The sequence below is a fragment of the Dermacentor silvarum genome, chromosome 1, assembly GCF_013339745.2.
Source record: "Dermacentor silvarum isolate Dsil-2018 chromosome 1, BIME_Dsil_1.4, whole genome shotgun sequence".
NCBI classification, from domain to species: Eukaryota; Metazoa; Arthropoda; class Arachnida; order Ixodida; family Ixodidae; genus Dermacentor; species Dermacentor silvarum.
In genome coordinates, this window is record NC_051154.1 from 217,587,391 (window position 1) to 217,607,807 (window position 20,417).

Consider the following 20,417-nt stretch of genomic DNA (forward strand, 5'->3'; position numbering starts at 1 on the left):
TACGGTATATTGCAGAAGTCGCCGGGTGCTTTTCTCGTCGCGACGATAGACTGGGAGCCTAGGTCTCACGTAGGACGCGCAGGCTTTGGCGAGCCCCAAGACAAGGGCCAGCCAGGGTTTTAGCTTTGGTGTTCCCGTTGCCGCTTTGGTGTCCTGGAGGCGCCGACAATAATACGAAATGATGAAATGTTATTACAACTTGTAAATAAAAGGTATTTAAAGAAATATAATCACGCCTAGGCACTAACCTCTGACTCAGCGCTACCGCGCCCGTGTGAGGAGAATCACGGAACGCCAACGAGGACTTTACCGAAGGTCGCAGATGACACGCGAAGTTGCGTAAAATGATCACTTTTGATGACGGTACGTGGGTCAAAGAATGAACATACCGCTCGAAATAATGCGATAATGAGCGCCACCACGCCGACAAACGTACGCAGACTAGATGGATGTGGACGAAAGCGGCAGCGGCGGTAGCAAAACAAATGTGAACAACTTGGACATGCGCGGAAAAGATTTTCCAGCCGCTTTGGCCTTTCCGCCCGCTTGCCGCTTCCCAAGTGTGAACGTAGCCTTAGTCTGCGCGCGAAACGTCTCTTGTTTGCGATTGCACCCCTACGGAAGGCTGGTAGTTACTAGCTGTTGTGTTGAATCCCAAACCAGCAATTACGCAAGGCTGGTAGTTGCTGTTGTGTTGTGGAATCCCAAACCAGCAATGTACACACGAAGAGGTTGATGCCAGCAGTGAAATTCCACCGACTCGAAACAGAATGCACGAAACAGACAGCCGCCAAGCATGGATTACTGTTGTGCGCAGTACAGCGTAAGGAAACTCTTGTTGCAGGCGCTGACAGTTCTCGTCGGAGTTCACGCCTCCTGCGAAATTGATTATGTGCACTATGCACTGAACAAGACTGGAGTTCATTCCTGCATCGCTAGTACACTAAACAGTCGAGATTCTGTCAGGTACGAGGCCGCTTCCTGTTTGCACCGGCGTAAGTGAAGCAGAAATGAGATGCACGCACTAGAGCACTGCAAGGGCTCGGGCTTACCCGAAAGCCCGGGCCCGGGCCGGGTAGAGCAGTTTTTTCACGGGCTCGGTCCAGGCTCGGACCGGGCTCGGGCTTTCTGGTGGTGTGCATGTAACGTGCAGCGAGTTATCCTCGCGCGTCTGGACTCTGAAAAACTTGTCTTTTTCGGTTTCGGGCCGGGTTCGGGCCGAAGGTAAAGGGGTGGCGGGCCGGGCCGGGGGGCGGGTAACGTAGAAAAAATTTCCGGGCCCGGGCCGGGCCCGGGTTCCCCATAAATTTTTTGGTCGGGCTCGGGCGGGCAGGCCAACGTAAAATAATCGGCTTAAATAATCGGCCCGTGCAGTGCAGTGTCTCTAGCACGCACTACTTAAAATGCGTGCACATGCCATGTCTATGCTGTGCGGTGAAATATTATGTACACATTCTGAATCTGTTGACGTAAAGGCAAATGACGGCTGCACGCTTGCACACAGCGGAAGACACAGCGGCCCATGCTCTTGCCGCAGGAAATGCAACCCTCTCGTATGAGGGAGCAGGGCGACGAAAGCTTCGAAAAAAAGAAAAAGCATTACGCGTTTGTGCGCGTATTTAAGTCTTCTAGCGCAAAGACGCAGCGAACAAGCTATTGCTATGGGAGTAGGTGTAGCCTGGTCACACGTGCATTTTCACGTGTATAGCCGGCCTTGACTTGTGAAACGCACTTCGCCCCGACGAGGACGACGCCATCTACGCTTAACGAAGATTAACAATTAATGATCTCTTTTCCGATCGGGCGGGTCGTCTCAATGATGCGTTTTCGAAGACTGGTCCATTCTGTGGCGCGATGCGAGACCGTTGCTCCTAACGCCCACTGTACCTGTCGTACTTACTGTATTTTACTGAGCTTACTTTACTTTTTAGTTAATTTCTTCACAAGCACACGCGAGGGGGGGGGGGGGGGGGTGCCATGTCTGTGAAATACATGTATAGAGGCTGCTTAAACTACCGATATTCATTATCGAGCACGTCAGACGCTTGCCCCCCCCCCCCCCCCCCCCCCCCCGGTCGGGCTGGTGAACCCCCCCCCCCCCCCCCGAAAAAAATTTCTGGCTACGCCCCTGAGCTTTATAGACTGTTTCAAACTTTTCAAACTACTCGTTTGTGCTGTAGGTTGTCTCGGTTCCCACGCCTGAATATTTGTTCGCCACCGCGGCATTGTTGGACAACTGGGGTACAGTGTACTAGAATTCTAGTACGTTGTAACTGGGGTGTACCGCCTCTGCGTGTCGATCGGTTGCAAGAGATTTATTTCTTGATGTGCGCAGGAGCGACGGGCACGCGCATCACGCTTTTGACTTGCGTCTGACTATAGCGTTTAAGAACAGCCTCGTGACACTGCGGTACGCGTGAGGACCTATGAACATTGCCTTTGTAAATGTCGAGACAGTCTAGGAGGTGCGATGGGATGGCTTCTACCGGTTACCGTAACAACCCGACAGCGCCTAGGCTGTTTACTTCGATCTAATTCGCCCTTCGCCGTGACAGCAAAAAATAATGACAAAATCAGCCTTCGCTGAATCTGAATTCACACTACGTGACGGGTCGCCGATTCAGTCCGTAGACTATTATACCGGGACGTGGCTGAGCTGCAGTCTGCGGCGTTCTTGTGTAGACGTGATTCGACGGCATTGAGCTACGTCATGCACATCCACTAGCTAAAGGGAAACTGAGACATCCACCCAAATGTAGCAATTTGCTACAATGGAAACCCAACCGGGTTCCTCGAAAGAAAGCCTCGCAGTTGAAGAAAAATTCGTCCTGGTCCGGGACTCGAACCCGGGACCACCGCCTTTCCGGGGCAGCCGCTCTACCATCTGAGCTAACCAGGCGGCTAGCAGATGGCAGGGCGAAGCCGAATTTGTCGACAACTCGAAGCAAAGGCAAGTTTACGACGTAATAGTTCAGCGGAAATCCGCTAGGTGGAGATAAGTAATTAAAGGGAAACTGAGACATTCACCCAAATGTAGCAATTTGCTACAATGGAAACCCAACCGGGTTCCTCGAAAGAAAGCCTCGCAGTTGAAGAAAAATTCGTCCTGGTCCGGGACTCGAACCAGGGACCACCGCCTTTCCGGGGCAGCCGCTCTACCATCCGAGCTAACCAGGCGGCTAGCAGATGGCAGGGCGAAGTCGAATTTGTCGACAACTCGAAGCAAAGGCAAGTTTATGACGTAATAGTTCGCCGTATTTTCACTTCGCGTTGCTCAGTTTCGTTCACGCCCCCTCGCAGTAAACCTGATGGACGGTTGCGGCAAATATCGTGCGCGCGGCAAACTTTGCGCGTGTGCAGTCGGCGGCAGTTGGTATCGGTAGCGGTAGAAAAGTAACGCTATGCCGAAATACGTTAATATGAGCTTTGGATAACTGCAAAGCTTCTATTTTTTTTTCTCAAAAGTTTTCTTCTAAGCAGTGGTGACAGTAAAGGTGTAGAATGGGAAGCTGGATAATATACCTGCAGCTCCAGTTTGGGAATGTTATCAGCATCGGCGGGCGTTTTTCTTTCATTATTATTATTATTTGTATGTGCGCTCTCGTTTTTCTTTGTCTGCAGATATCGTTGTAATAACCTATTAAAGCGCAAAAAAAAAATCGGAGGATAGTCGGTGAAAAAAATAAAAGATACGGACTGATTCAATGCTTAAATTAAGGAAATCAGCGAACAGAAACAGGCAAAATTTTCATCTTTTAAATTGCGCTACGACACATGCTTCTATTTTGATATATTATGCAGCTTACGTCCAAAAGGTAATACAGCATTCAAATGTTTCAATGAAATCTGCTAGATTTCGGATAATTTTTGGCACTGCCTAGGTGACCTCTGTCGCAAGCAACGATCGTGACACTATTCGCGCCGAGCATTGCTGTGATATACAGTAAGCTTAGCTATCGCTAGCGACTCCACGTCCTCGAAGACGAGCGCGTTCGGCCAAACTGTAAAGCAGATGACACGCGTGCTGTGAATAAATTGGTATTGTGAACTTGCTCCGAAAAAAAAAAAGGAAGAATGGAACAATGGAACGCTACAATGAATATACGTATACCTACTGCACAATAGGTATAATTTTGTTAAGGGTACCTTGCGAAGAGCTGAGTTTTGCACGTTGGCCAAGCTGTCCAATGCGGGGAATTCGAAATGACAAATATTGATTTGACGCACTACTGAAGAGGGTGCGGTATTCATACGGGCGTTGCTGCTACAACCTTCCTAGGAGAATCCAGCTTTAGGTAGATGCCGCTCAATTTGTAACCGCTGTAAATTGGAAAACCGTGAAATGGAAAAACTGGCATTCACCTGTCTTGCAGCACGAATCTAAAAAGGAAACCCGTACGGGTTTCTCAGAAAGAAAGCTTTGCAGTAGAAAAAAAAAAAAGGCATCCATCTTGCTGGTTTCCTCAGCACTGATTTTCCTAATCAGGTTACCATAGCGATGCCCCACGTTAAGGCTATTATGGAGAAGGCTGAACGGTTGATTTCAATGTGGGCGTTGGATCATATGCATTCATTAAGATGAAACATCTTCTCACGACAGGAAGTGCCTAAATATCTCGTTTCGTTTTTCCGGCTCAATTCAAAAAGTGTCAATGCCCCAGTTAGGGGCGAAGTGCAGAAAACACCCTTGTACTTAGATTTAGGGGCACGTTAAAGAACCCCAGGTGGTCGAAATTATACCGGAGTCCCCCACTACGGCGTGCCTCATAATCAGAGGGTGGTTTTGGCACGTAAAATCCCCTAATTTAATTTTTAATTTTAATGCCCCAGTTGCATCGTATTTTCTTTAACTATCGCGTGCCGGCAGGCGCTACCCTAATGTTTGCTAAGGCTTCGGCCAGAAATTCATTTTACATCGAAACTGCTAGTACAGCTAGACATGGTATAAAACCTTCGTTCGAAACGGCACTTCATCTAAACATATCAGCTGAATTTCTTCTTCAGAGAGCAATTCGCGCTAAAAACAGAAACCGGTAACTTGAAGTGCAGGAACCGGAAAGGCGTCTTTGGCGGGAAAACGCTTCGAGGCTTTAAAATGACAAGAGAAACTCTTATTGAATTTAGAGAGATAAAGTATTCTTTCAGAACTTAATTTTCGTTCATTCATGATGGGGAAACTTTTTTTTGTTTTTTTTTTTTTCAATTTTGCGCCTAAGCCTCACCGCCGGCATGTCAGTGCAGTCATGATACGCAGTCATGGATTTTAATGTATCTTCCCGCATATGAGCCGTTCTGGCGGTGCTAAAGTTCCAGAAATTTCTTGCTGTTTTTTGTCTTTGGCTCCTTTAGAATAAAATGTAGTGCCACCTTCACGAATAAAAAAAAAAAAAAGAAAACAAAAATAACTATATAGGTCCCAGCATACGCCGTCAGAATCTATGACATCGCGGCGAGGTGGTATACGGGAACTTGACGGCGACGTATAGCCATCGGCATTTCATTTTTTTTTTTTTTTTACGTCTTTATTGGGCTTACCAAGCTGCGTAATAGTGGCTGCCTTGGTACTGTAGGAGCGTAATTCACCAATAGAGCTCAGCTTACTTTTCCATTTAGTGTTTTTTCAAAGAAGGATTGTGCCGTAGCATGGCAACCGCGCACGCATAGGCGGTATAGCTTGGGTCAGCTTCGCTGGAATTTGTGTTACAATTCCGCGAGTTCGGCCGTGTCTTTCTTTATTTCTTTTTTTTTTTCTATTGTCACGTGAGGCAACCTTGGCGCAGTTACCCTTGCGTAAGTTCACAGGAGGTATACAAGCAAGTAATTTAATTAATTATGGGTTTTTACGTGCCAAAACCACGATCTGATTATGAGGCACGCCCTAGTGGGGGACTCCGGAAATTTGGACCACCTGGGGTTCTTTAACGTGCTCCTAAATCTAAGTACACGGGTGTTTTCGCATTTCGCCCCCATCGAAATGCGGCCGCCGTGGCCGGGATTCGATCCCGCGACCTCGTGCTCAGCAGCCCAACACCATAGCCACTGAGCAACCACGGCGGGTTACAAGCAAGTAAAGCTTTGATATTAAGGGCTGTCGGGCTATTTGGTCCTTGCAGCGCACGACAACGGGACAGATACGCAGTACCTATGATGGTGTATGTTTGTAATATCTGTTTGTCCCGTTGTAGCGGCCCTGAAAGCTACTTATTGGCTGTAACAAAAGTCTAAAGCTCTGCTTCCCTTACCCAGATGTGATGTGCTTGCTAAAGTGCTGCATGTACCTCTCGGCACACTGGAATGGCGTCCGTCTTCCCTGCAGCCGGAAACAAGAGCGTGTGCTTTAAAATCATGCGGTAGCAGTATAACACAACAAGAGAGAGAGAGCAAGCAAAAAGCGCATTATTCGTCAGCAGGCTATGACTTCGTTGTGGAACTGACATTTTAACATATGAGCATTCCGCGATAACAAATTTTTATTTTAAGAATATTAGGGGGTTCGAACTGGCGCTGTAATCGTTGGGCAACCATTGGAATAGCACGTGAATGTTTTTCTACTATTTGGCATATACATTCGTTGAGAAAGCACATTGAAGCTTCTTTTATTTTTCGCTCACGGTTGTACATTCACGAGTCTATCTATCTATCTATCTATCTATCTATCTATCTATCTATCTATCTATCTATCTATCTATCTATCTATCTATCTATCTATCTATCTTTTACGCAAGTTTCAGCGCACACATAATCCACGGCACTTTAATTTAAGTACACTTGCTGGTGACGCAAAATCTACATAGGTGGCGCGCCCTAAGTAATAATTGCCATGCGTATTATTTTTTATCGTGTAAGCATTTTTTCTTTGCACCGTCTGGAATACCGGAAGGTACAAAGTAGAGGCTAAACAGGACTAACTGTTCCTATAAAACAAATTTGCGATGGAAAAAATTCACCGACGATTACGATACTCCCGAATGCGAAATATGAGCAGCAGCTCTATACGTGTTTTCATTTCGCGATATATTGGCTGGCGCTGACAATCTGTTTCGTGCGGCACGCTGCAAACGGAGCGAAGTGTGGCGCGGCTGCCTCCCTAATCCGGAGATCGCGGGAGCCAGCGCATGGGTGACGCGTGGGCGAGGTTCACAGCAGCCGCGGCCGACAGACCTACCAGACGACGCGCACTACTCTGGCGCCATCTCGTAGCCATCGTCGCTGTACTACGCTTTTCTCACGCTTTCGCCATACCCTCCGCTTTCCGCCTCACGGTTCCACTGCACCCTCCTCTCCGCTTTCCTCCTCGCGTCTTTAATCCCCCGATGCGCTCCGCGTTCGCTTTCATCTTTCGCTGTGCTCGTTCGCTCGGCTACACTGCCGCCGCTCGCCGCAGGAAAGGGCGCCAAAGAGCTGCGCTTAGCATTGACCCACGAAACCATTCGAAGCCAGGAGAAAAAAAATTGAGGCTAATCCAAGCACTGCATCGCTACCATGCTAGTTTAACAGTCATTCTTCCCCTTTCCCTCTCCCCAAGCGTAGGGTAGCCAACAGGGCACGTCCTTGGTTAACCTCCCTACCTTTCCCTTCTCGTTTCTCTCTCTCTGGCGGCACGCACAGACGCCAATTTCCCTCGAGCATATTTAGTCTGAAACTCTACGGACGAGACATCCGCTATGTCCACCTAAAGTTCGTGGCAGCTAAGCGCGGCACAAGTGCACTGGAACTAACAACAGTAGCGGATTTTGCAGCACCATATATATACGTACGCCCAACTGGGCGGCCACCTTGTCCCATTCGCGACGGCCAAGTTTCGCGACAAGCTCCTTGAGTGTTGCATCTTCCTTCGCTGTCCATGCGCTGATATTCCCGCTCAGCTTGTTTTTCCACATCAGCTCGCACTGCTGCGGGGTGCGGTTGACGCCAACCTGCGTAGTGACGAACCACGCGTCACATTCGTTTGCATGAACCCAACACGGGTTCAAGTAAACAAAGACATTAAAAACGGTGGCGGGCAATTATTCTGCCACGAGCGACTAAGAAAAGTGCTGACTTGAGCTAGATGTTTTACTAGCTAGCTTGGCATACATTGATAGGGCTACGGCATCATCGTTCACATAGACTGAGGAGACAGCAGTGATAAAGAGCTGCGCAAGCCACTGCAAAGCTTGTCATCTTGTTGGCTGGCAACTTACGTCGTTGATGGAAATGGAGAGCCAGTCGATGCTGTGGTTAGTCATTCCACACAGCTGGTCCAAGCTCAATTTCCTGCGAAGAGTGCGGTTGGTCATTACCGGCGCCACATTTCGCATATTGACTGCTACTCGGAAGGTTGTACACCATTGCCATCGGTGGAAAAATATAATGTGTCTTCGCAGACAGAAACTGCGCAGCCAGGTATACTAGAGGTGCCCCCTCTATAATTTATACACTTGCATCTCCAGCTCCACTGTCGCCCAATCAAGCAGAGCTTTTGGTGTTATTCGCTTTCAGGACGCCGCCTGTAGAAGTGGTAGCGCACAAACACAGTTCAAGAACGCAGAGCGAGGGGGTCTCGTTAACTACGACTAACATCATGTCCATATTTGTAATCTAACTGCTGGTCGAGTGGTACGTGGTTATCTCCAGCGCACCTTCTGCACTTCGAAGCTCTGCAGTGCAAGGACTCGTTTTCAGATGATTTAAACGGCGGAAGTGGCACGGGACTGCAAGCACCGCATGGCCCAGCAGCAGCTCTGGGCACGAGTGCACTGGTTTATAAACTCTTTGCAGAAAGTGAATGTTGGCAATAAGTGGCCTATCTTCTGCGTGGTCTGAAGCCACGCTGCAACGCCAATCGAAAGAAACAATAAGAATGAAAGTGCACAGCGCAGCCTACGCGTCCATTGCAAAGCAGAAGCCTTGACTTTCTCGGCTCCTTGAGAAACAGGGGTGGCTCTTTTAACGATAGCTGATGATATCTGTCCGGCGACATGATTTCTACTGCACACTACTCCTTGAGACAGTGACGACGCAAGTCGGGAATGACCCGTACGCAAAGCACAGTGTACTCGCACAACAGACACAGACATGCACTCCAAAGGCTAGGTAGCCCGTGTTGGCTCGCTGGAAAACTGCCCACGTCACGCTGAAAAACTTACTCTAGGCTGGCCATTTTCGCGTCCAGTCCTTCCACTTTCTTCATAGTCTCGCTGTGCGTTTTCTTAAACTGCAATAAATATTTTCGTCTGCGGAGAAGAGAGAGAGAGAGAGGAAGAAAGAAAAGATAGTAAAAGAAGAAGCTTCATATTTGTCATAACTGACAAGTTTCCACTTTTCACACACGCACACGCACACGCACGCGCGGACACACAAAAAAAGGAAACGGAAACGAAGGTTGAAATAGGGAGAGACACACACACGCACGAACGCACACACACATACTCAAAAGCAGACGGAAACGATGGTTGCAGTAGGGAGGAGAGTTCATTACCTCTCCATGCATGATTCCATGATGGTCTTAATTAAGTTGTTCCGGATGCTGGTTTGAAGCGAGGCAATATCCTTCTCAAGCCCTGTGCAAAAGGAACAAAGCTTAAAATACGGGAGACAAACGAAAGCAAATAACCACGAGTAAAGAAAGACGCTCATATCATCTGTAGCTTAAGAGGTAGCTTTATAGCTCGAGGGTCCTAACTAAATACATCGAAAATGAGAAGTAGTTTTTCTTGGCAACCACTGCACAACATTTGATGAGGTCTGTTGCATTTAAAAGAAAAGTGTAAAATCTAGTGACTGCTGGTAGCGAATTATTGATATAAACCGTCAATTTTTAAATAAAAGTCGTTGGAAATAAGACATTTTCAGAAAACGACACTATCAAGTTTACCACTCTGTAACTCAACAATGGAAAATGATATCACAATTCTGTATACTGCATCTAATAGTACATATAAAGCGGACAAAACTGATGTATTATACATGGCTCTTAAATAGACCACTAATATGCGAGTAGGACTTTTGCGAAACCCTTGTAAACAATGTAACAAATTCACGTAGGATGTAAATTAATATTCCAAATTTGTCCGCTTTAGATGCTCTAACGGATGCAGTGTACAGAACTGCGATGTGTGTTCTTGTTGCAGAGCTACGAACTTTTAAACCTTGTGCTTGTATTTTACAGCGAAGATGGCTAGGATTCCATGTATTTTTCGTGTCTGTGCGTCAACAGTAAAAAAGGTGATTTTACTTCAAGCGGACAAGGAGGGGGGGGGGGGGGGGGTCGTCCTTCCCACAAGCACTTTCGGCGAGAAAGCTTTGGCTGCAATGGCCAAGAACTTCCTGCTTACACAACGGAAACCCTCAAAATTGAAGTTTTCTGCTGTTAGTTTCCTAAATGCCAACAATTTGGTAACCCTGTCTCAAAAGGTAGAGAAATGCAAAGGTAATCATGCATCTCCAAGTGTTATTCGCTGCAAAAACCCGCAAGGTTGAGTGCCCGTTGAGAGCTATTGTTACAGAGGCGGATACGTGGCAGAAGTTGGTGGGCCAGTATTTGTAGCATCATTTGCAGTCCCTTACCGTGCAGGACCCTTACGGCGTAGTGAACGCGACGGAAGTAGTTGAAGTGCTCAGCAACGGCATTCCTGGTGCCAATAGTGCCTTTTCTGTGGACATAGAGGACTTGTTTTACAGCATACGTCATGGTGAACTGTTTGCCGTGGTGCGTGAACTGATTGATCAGAATGGTCTAGTCGCCTTCCAAAATGCTTGCGGAGTCTCTGTTGATGTGTTCTTGGAACTGTTAACTGTCTATCTTTCCTCCACCGTGGTGGTTTTTAAGGACTCCCTGTTCCTTCAGAAGAAAAGAATCGGTGCTTGCGTTGCACCAGTCCTATCCCAGATATTTTTAGCGAAGTTTGAAAGCATACTTCAAGGCGCTCTTCTTGATAAACGTGTGTGCCAAGTTTTCAGATATGTTGACGATTTCTTGATTATTTTAAATATTTCACCTAATGACTCCTTGCCTGTTGTAGTAGACCAGGTCTTAACGGTCTTTAAAGCTTGCTCGAGTGCCCTTTGTTTTACACATGAACTGCCCACTAAGCACTCGATTAGATTTTTAGAAATTGAACTTTTTTTTGACGATGGCCATGTGTGCTGGTGCTTCTTACCTTGGAGTAAGAAGGCGTTGTTACCGTACTTGTCCGCACATTCAAAGTTCGTTAAGAGAGGGATTGCTATGAATTCTTTCCGTAATGCTGTGCTAAAGAGTTGCCACCACAACATAAAATCAAGTTTTGTCAACCAGTTCGAGCGTTTGGTTGGCGCTGATTTCCCAAAATTGCTTTTGAACTCAGTGGCAGGAACGTTGCTGCAAAAGATTACGAGGCGAGAGAAAAAAAGGACTGACCCAACAGCGGCTGAACGGAAACGACTTGAAGTGATGCCCTATGTACATAGGGTTTCCCACAACGTCAAGAAAGTTGCTGTGAGGCAGAGTGTTAGCGTTGTTTTTCTGCTCCATGCAAACTTTCAGGCATTTGCCACGTGTTGCGCGTGGCAGAAATAGACCCCCCGCGTGTCATGACAGCCGTTACATTTCTTGTGCGACACGTCTGATGTACGAGCTTCCGCTGAATTGTGAAAAAGTTTACATCGGTCAAACAGGTCGGTGTATTAATGAGAGGCTGCGAGAGCACTACAATTCTTGGAACACCTCTGATGGAGCAAATTTGCCTCGCCATTGCCGGGAATGCGGCTGCGTCCCGCTTTTTTCCAATGTTATAATCCTTGGTAGAGGCAAAAGCAAGACGGAGCGTGAAATTCTCGAAGCCTACCATATCAACATGCAAGGGGGTAATTGCATCAGCACTACCTCTATCTCACTGATGCAGAAGGAACTAAGTTTCCTATCGCACAGGCGCTGGCAACTTGGCCTATCGCAATCAACGTTAATTTGTGTGTGGGTGTTGGCTCTTGAGCTGCGCATGCTCGCTTGGTTTTCCTGGGAGACGAGGTTTTTCAATAAAGCACAGTTGCTAGTCCAGTCATGTGTGCCACGTCTCTTCTCTGTCCTTCGTCTTTTGACTGCTTTAATACTCAAGGATATGTACCAACTGACCGAGATCGCAACTCTAATGCAAAAAAAAAAAAAAAAAAAAAAAAAAAAAGGTGAGCGTGGGCTGATCCCGGAGATAGTGCGATACCGGGCCGACCCACGGCGGAGGTGAAGCAGGTTTCAAGCGCTCCGCCAATAATAATAATAATAATAATAATAATAATAATAATAATAATAATAATAATAATAATAATAATAATAATAATAATAAATCAAGATGCATTGTTTCAAGTCGATTGGTATACTGGAATCGTTTGTGAACAGCACATGGACTCACGCGCAGGCGGTGTTGCCATATACGCAAAGGACAAAATGTATGTACAATCATACACCCTTGACTCGCAAGAGAACAATGCCACCGACTAAGGAGATGTCTGTGCCGTACAAATGAAAAACAGAATTGTGATATTCATATATCTCCAGGCACACCCAGGTGTGATATCGAGAAGTTCATGACCACGCACTTTGCATGGGTCAGCCGTGACGACACTACCCCTATGGTCATCGTTGGAAACTTGAATGTGGACATTTCAAAACCAGACAAGAAATGGTTCAGAAGAGTTTGGTTTGAAGTGCCACACCAATCCAAGTCACTCAACTACTCAACAACGGTCGTACGTGTATACATAGGTTTAACTTTCCCCACGAATCTGTCTATAAGGTTGTAACCGCACTAATCAGTGTATATCACAGTAATCACAAAGCTATTGTCACTACCATTACTAAATGATGAAAATAAATACATGTATCCTTGTCTAACATTATGTGATGAGCTACAGCTTCGCTGGTCATCCACCTTCACAAAGTGGAATGGCCCTTCATTTTTTTTTTCATGCATACCAATTTTGAAAATTCCTTTAAAATAATTCAGATATTAAATCAAAATTTTGCTTGCACCAGTCACTATAATTTAACTTGGTCTCTCAAATGCAACAAATGCCAATAAAATCGGCCCAGTGGTTATCTCAGAAAAGCGTTTCTGCGTTTTACATGTATTTGAATAGGTGGCATCGGAGTTGGTGCCCCGAGCTAAAGCTTCCTCTTAAGAGGAAGACTACATACGTTTTTCTCTGAAAGCGAAAGTAATTATACACTAAGTGTGACTGCACACTAGCACACCATCTCATGTGCAGAATGAGAGGATACGTGGTTGGTGACGTTTACTGCAGTGTAATGAAAAGCTGGCGATTTTGACACTAAAATATGCGTTCAAGCTGTGCGACTGGGCCTATAGGGCAGAAGTTCCAAAAGCAACGATGCTCAAGGGTTTGCAAAGCTAGAGTTGATTTGCACCTGGTTAAAAACAACCTGTACTGGATAACGCTGCCGCAATGCACGAACTTTGCTTTCTCTTGAGCTTTCCGTGTTTACGCAGAGAGACCGCACGTGTACGAAGTGTGCTTTTCTTAAGCAAGCTTAGTTGTAAACACTTTCCAAAGGGCTTTTCACCAGGCTCCATCGCAGTTTTGTTATACACTGGAAGTTGGAAAGCACCGTTCAGGGAGAGTTTAACCGCGAGGATTTTAAAAAAGAAAAGGTTTAGCAGTAGCGTAGTCCGAAGCAAATGAAACATAATCCCCAGAATAAGTTCAATAAAGGTAGCGTCATCCTTTCGTAAGATCTGACCAACGAGGGCAGCGCCTGAGGCACGGTCAAGCGTAGCGCTCCCCGGCCCGGCTTGATTGCGCTCCCTCCCGGTTGTCGCGAAAGAGATACCGTTATGATCCGCGCCCATAACTTTATGCTCAATTCCTGTAAATCTGTCCAACCTCGTACTACCACTACCCACTACGACCAATAACTGTATATGAAACGGCGACGACAGAGACCGACGGTGACATGACGACGACACTATTCGTTGGCTAACGTCAACGCCAGCGAAGAGCCGTGCTGAGGACGACTTGGGCATCGCTCACCAGCTATGCTGCGTAAGCGTATAGCCTGCGGTTGCCTCCAAAAGGTATGCACAGACTCTACCACTCTTCCGCATCTGCATCGCACACACTATACAATTCCGCACGCACCACTGACTGCGATAGCTTGGCGGTTAGCGCGTGCGGCTCGGAACTGCAACTTCATGCAGAAGCTGTAGCTGGAAGTTTCTGCAGAACTTGCGCCACTGCATGCAGTGGCGCGAGTTCAATTTCAAGTTGCGACGGATCGGTCAAGTCCGCCATATGGTTAGGGGGTTCGCATGACGACTGGAAAGAACGGAAACGTGCACGCTGTCTCGAGCACTCAGCTGCTGTCGCATGCCGTAATAGGAATGACGAAAATGTGCGTTCTGGACACGCATGGCAGCTGCGCGGCCAACATTGTCTGCCTTGTTAGGTCTCGATTGCACGGCCGCTTTTTTTTTTTTTTTTTAAGAGCAGGTGCTTAGGCCAGTCTCTTTCCCCGAAAACAGCCTCACCCCAGTAACAGCGCTCGTGCCAGCAGCGGAAGGCAGAACGCTATCCTAGCGTCGCCACGGAGCCGATTGAGCGAAGGGTTGATGGTGCGTCTACTTGACTTCGTCGTTCTTTTTTTTTTTTTTCAGCCAAACGCTTTCTGCGTCTCTGGAGACCCTCCAACCCCCACCGCGCGCGTGAACAGTGCATGTGCCGTTGATAGCTGGACAGGACAACGGCGGGGACGGCGGAAATGCGCCTCGAGCGTCCCTATTTAATTGTTATCGCAATAAAATGGCCATAGTCAAAAAGCAAAACAACGTACGCGTGATCAATAGATTACTATTACTCTATAGTACACGCTGCTGCCGCACATTGGCAGACCCATCGCATCGATGCGAAAGTTTCCACGAAGTCTGAAATTCACCGTGACGCCGCATTCGCGCGCAGGACCGGTTTCTGCTACCGCTTCGACTACAATAAAGAACCATTTCATGCTTAAGCCAATGCCTGTGCACTGGGTAGACTGAGACATTGCGTTTTCTCTTTTAGACATAGTCGAGCGTCTCTCAAATATGGAGCGCACGTGAACACATGTAGCAAACGTTCTCTTAATGTTGAAACCATCACATTTTCCAAGCAACCATGCTCTCCAAAGCGATACGATACAGGCGATAGCGACTCTAAAGATTTACACGCAACCATAGAATTTGGCGTGTCTGCTTATATTATACTGCTGTTAATGAATCTTGGTAATTTCGCCTGAAGTATAGTGCCATGTTCCAATGCAAATGCGGGGAAAGAAATAAACAAGACTCAGCGCCCTGACTTGTACATTCAGTTGTACCGCACGCGCTGAAAAATATAGCACTATGTGGAACAAACTGGCCAAACAGTGCATTCATGCTTCTGAAATCTAGCAAGCGTTTCAAGATGACCTCTTTATCTCGCGTCCTCTCTTGAGCTCCGCAGTGGTTCACTATAAAAGGAAAAACCGAAGACTTGGCCGTAGTTGATAATGAAGGAAGAGGATAACGGCGACTCTCGATCGAGGTTTTGCTTCAGCGCTGGCTGAGGCTAAGTGCAGTCTGGTAAGAACACTCGCGAGCAGCATTTCACATCCGTAACGTTGCAGGCTGCGTATAGCCTGTATGTATACGCACATGGTTTGGGCCTACGCAGGTATGGGTCCTGCAGACAAAGTCTTCTTCTGGATACCTCGTCCTCGTTCATCGGAGGTCCCTGGAGAACCGAAAGGAGCGGAAGGCGAATCTTGCTGGATGTCGGATAGATATAATGTCACAGTTCGATTAAACAGCTATACGTAATTCTAGTGCGCTTCGATTACGAGTAAAATTACGTGTCGAGACCTGCTATAATCACAGCCCAGGAAAGGCTGAACACGCAACCCGTACCCTCGAGAACGTTAACCATTTACACATACTAATTTTTGCAAGTGAATATGCTCCTAAGTGGCTTTGATAACGAAGGAGCGCTGCTAGTTGCACAGGTGCATATTGCCCGAACATCGGCTGAAGTTGGGGGAAAGTAGGCGTCGCCGATGGCGGTCGTTTAGTATACATTTTACTGCATGGCACATGGGTTGGTTTGGCAACCTACAGCAATAATGAAGTTATCCTGCAGAACAAGAGAGCTAGAGCTTAATTTGTGCTCGTTTCCCTGGAAGGTAACAATGTGTAAATATAGGGGGCGGCTCCTGTATTTACGCGACACTAATTATTCCCTGGGAGAAATAGCACACTTTAACCTCCGTGATTTAACATTGGCTGCCACTTACTGTACACCAATATTCGGCGAGATCATGGTGTAGGAGCTCTCGTCAATTCATAGCCCTGAAGTACCTCCCAGCCTGATCGATATTTTGGCAAGGCTTGTCCTGGAGTTAGGTTCAAATTTAACAAACAGCTTCATATTGAACAATCAGTTGTACCTTGAAATAAGTGGCGCAGCAACAGGCATAATATTGGCACGAAACTACACTAACACAATCCTGGGCTAAATGGAGTCCCATTTTATTTTAACTTAGGGTATCAGACCATTTTTATAGACACGCAGTCTAAATTACATCTTCTATAGGAACTGGCCTCTGATGAACTTGACAAATTCACAGGCGCTTTCAACCAAGTACACTGCACGAGACCATTTCCTTCACGCACACTTTTCCCCGCAAATAAATAATAATAAATGAAATAATAAATAAATAAATAAATAACTATAATAAATAAATAAATTAAATTAAATAATAATAAAGAAATAATAAATAAATAAATAAATAAATAAATAAATAATCAATAATAGTAAATAAATAATAAATAAGTAAATAAATAAATAAATAAAAATAAATAAATAAATAATAAATAAATAAATAAATAAATAAATAAATAAATAAATAAATAATAAATAAACAAACAAACAAACAAACTTGCTTCTTAGATAAGTGGACGCCGGTTCACTGCTGACTTACACATGCGCAAAACACAAGGATAGACAACAGTATTCGCACTTTAAAAGCAGTCACCCGCGTCACTATAAGACCAACATTTCTTATTTTCAAGGCGCACATATTATTAACCATTTATTCCCGCGCGAAAGGATTCCGAGAGAACGCCGAGTCGGTGGTGTGGGGGCGCCTATACGATGGCCAAACCTACCGGCCTTCTATCATTCGTGACGCGATTACCAAACAGGCAAATTTCAATCGCCTCAAACTACTCTGTGACCAAAACGCGGTTTAGCAGCTTCGGACAAACCTCGTGCTAACCTTCTCAAACAACGCTCTGAATGCGAAATTCCATAAAGAGCATTTCAACATCAGCGCACTATAAGCGCGTGTACTGCCAAAAGAGTTCGCTGCTCCTCCTTAAGCCGAAAAGTATCAGGTGACTAAAGCTTCGTGTACATGAACTCAATACGAGGGGCTCGAGTCAGAAGTCAGGTTGACCTAGACCGATCCGACAGCGTTCACGGGCATTTCGCCATGGGGGTGAGCGAGTCAACACAGCCCTTGTAGTCAGTCTGACCTAACCCACCTCGACGTTCCCTTGGCCTCTGACCCGCGCTAGCGTTTACAGGAAGCCGACGACCAGATTTCGTCTCGACACGCCGACTCTTCCCGACTTTATCGGGTTCATGTAAGTGTAGCTTTATATCATACACTCAAAAACATAAACGACACCATTGCGTTAGTCGCTGTCCTTGCAGGAAAAGCGGAAGTGAAACATGCAAACACGTACAGACTACACAATATCAAAAAGCAGGCACTCCGGCTTTAAATAAGTGTGGACTTGGCTGTGATTCACCGAATGTTTATCGCCCCGAGTATGAAGCGCATGTAACATATTTTTACATTGCGCAACCTGACTTCCATATTGTCTATGTCTTTCTTTGTCTATATCCTGTTTGTGCACTCCAAGGGTCCGCAGTATGTAAAATAAATAAATAAATAAATAAATAATAAATAAATAAATAAATAAATAAATAAATAAATAATCACTTTAATATACACCGCGGGCTTCAGTGACGACTATCTATAATTATTAAAAATAGGTGACTCGAGACACAATAATAGTTTTGCCGGACAAGATTCACGGCAAGGACGGACAGAAGGAAAGCGCTACAGAAGCTCAACACCAAATCCGCACTGGGACCGGACGGTATCGCCCACAGAACTCTCCGGAACCTAGATGGTCAAGCAATAGAGAACATCACGCAATATATAAACGAGTGTTGGGCCACAGGCGCCATCCCAACACAATGGAAAAATGCTAAAGTAGTCCTTATCCCCAAGCCTGAAAAACAACCCGATCTGTCGAACTTACGCCCCATTTCACTCACGTCCTGCGCTGAAAAGCTGATGGAACACGCCTTCTTCAATAGAATCAGTAACTATATTGAGGAGAAGGAAATTTACCCAGACTCCATGCTGGGGTTCCGCACCCATCTATCCACACAGGACGCCATGCTGCAAATCAAACAGTAGATCCTAGACAATAAAACAAGATCGACTAGGGCGATATTAGGATTAGACCTCAAAAAAGCCTTCGACAAAGCAGCGCATGCAGCTATATGAAATCAGGTCAGCCATTAAGCTTAGAGTCGAAAGCATATAATTATTGTCAAGGACTTTCGAACGGACAGAACGGCATCCCTCGTAGTGGGAGAACTCAGATCTGAGGAGAGACACATGGGCAGCGTTGGCACCCCGCAGGGTTCAGTCACATCGCCCATGCTGTTCAATCTAATAATGATAGACCTCCCGGAACGATCAGCTCTGTGCATGGCATACATCACTCCTTATATGCAGATGATATCACCATCTGGATGCCTGAAGGTAGCGACGGAGAGATAGAGCAGAGACTCCAGGAGGCCGTCGACACAATCGAGGAGTATCTCGAAGGTACTGGCCTCGAGTGCTCGCCGGATAAATCTGAACTCCTCCTCTATCGACCCACGCTCAAAGGCAGACCACCCAAGGGTTACAACCAGGACCGAGTCTACGAAGAAATCCAAATTCGCACCAAAAACGGCAGGAATATCCCCATAGTGGAACAGATCAGAATCATAGGACTCATCATCGAATCCAAGGGCACTAACGTAGGAACCATCAGGAGGCTAGTAACCAATGTCACCAACGCAATAAGGCTAATCAAGAGAGTCACAAACAAACACCAGAGAATGAAGGAACCTAACGTCGTCAGACGTATTTATTCCTTCGCCATAAGTCACATTATACGCGTATACGCGGCGGCATACCTCAATTGGTATCCAACCGAAAAAGCCAAGATAAACGCACTCATACGAAAGGCGTACAAGCAAGCTCTAGGCCTTCCAGATAGTACCAGCACCGAGCGACTACTTCAACTGGGCATACACAACACGGTAGAGGAGCTGATAGAGGCTCAACAGATTGCTTAGTTGGAGAAACTAGCCGGTTCGCGCACGGGCAGGAGTATCCTCGGCAAATTAGGGATAAACTATCACAATCAACAAGGATGTAAAGTGTCGGTTCCCAAGGTAATCAGGGAAAAGATCCAGGTCCCCAGTCTGCCCAAAAATATGCATCCCGAACTTGATCAGGGCTGAAGAGAAAGCAGAGCTAAAGCTCTACTCAAGGCATACGGTTCAGACAAGGAGGCGTTGTTCGTGGACGCAGCGGAGTACCCGAGTCACGAATCATACATCGCGGTAGTAATAAACTCCGACCACGATTGCATAAGCGCGTGCTCGATACGCTCTAATAATACTGAAATCGCCGAAGAAGTATAGCTAGCGCTCAGGCCTTAATTTCCCCCAAATGTAGATACGTCATCGGCGACTCGCAGTCGGCCATCAGAGACGCGCTAGGAAGAATATCGCCCGAGGCCGCTAACATACCCCACGGGACAGCCCAGCTCATATCGTCAGAGAAATTCGAAGAGAGATACATCATTTGGTTCCCAGCTCACACCTCCTGTGAGTCCCCCCGCTCCCAACCTCAACAAGGAAGCCCACCGCGTCGCGCGAGGTCTCATTTACCGCTTTTGCGAAGAAGCTTCCCCCGAAGGAACGGGAGGAGAGGCCTAGAAGGAGAGGGACAGAATGTTCAGATTATGTGACATCACCGGCTTCTACCATAAGTCGAGGTGCAGATGCCCGTGCACCTCCTAGCTCCAAATTAGCCAGATCTCAGGTGGTTGACTGGAGGCGACTTCAAACCAGAACCTTCCCCAACCCGGTGCACCTACATCGTATCTATCCCGAACTGTACGCAGATGACTTGTGTACACTACGTAGGACAGAACAAGCCACCCTAGAACACATTCCATGGGAATGCGCACATGTACAGGATAAAAATGCAGTCTCCTCAGAACACCTTGGAACGCGGCGGAAAGCCGCGCTGATCAGCTCAAATCTGCAAGTCCAACTATGGGCCAACCAGC

At 46.6% G+C, this 20,417-nt stretch overlaps 1 protein-coding gene and 1 pseudogene across 1 annotated transcript in view; both read right to left on the bottom strand.

Annotated features, from left to right (window-relative positions):
• Nucleotides 1-20,417, bottom strand: part of LOC119437009 (snRNA-activating protein complex subunit 4-like) — a 31,722-nt gene that overhangs the window by 7,662 nt on the left and 3,643 nt on the right. Inside the window, exons 3-7 of the mRNA XM_049660077.1 lie at nucleotides 15,642-15,720; nucleotides 9,461-9,542; nucleotides 8,184-8,256; nucleotides 7,758-7,916; nucleotides 6,243-6,310 (exon numbers count right to left, since the gene is read on the bottom strand). Of these exons, the coding sequence (XP_049516034.1) occupies nucleotides 6,243-6,310; nucleotides 7,758-7,916; nucleotides 8,184-8,256; nucleotides 9,461-9,542; nucleotides 15,642-15,720 (461 nt within the window). The remainder of the gene's footprint in view (nucleotides 1-6,242; nucleotides 6,311-7,757; nucleotides 7,917-8,183; nucleotides 8,257-9,460; nucleotides 9,543-15,641; nucleotides 15,721-20,417) is intronic.
• On the bottom strand, nucleotides 12,143-12,285 carry LOC119437937 (U2 spliceosomal RNA; annotated as a pseudogene).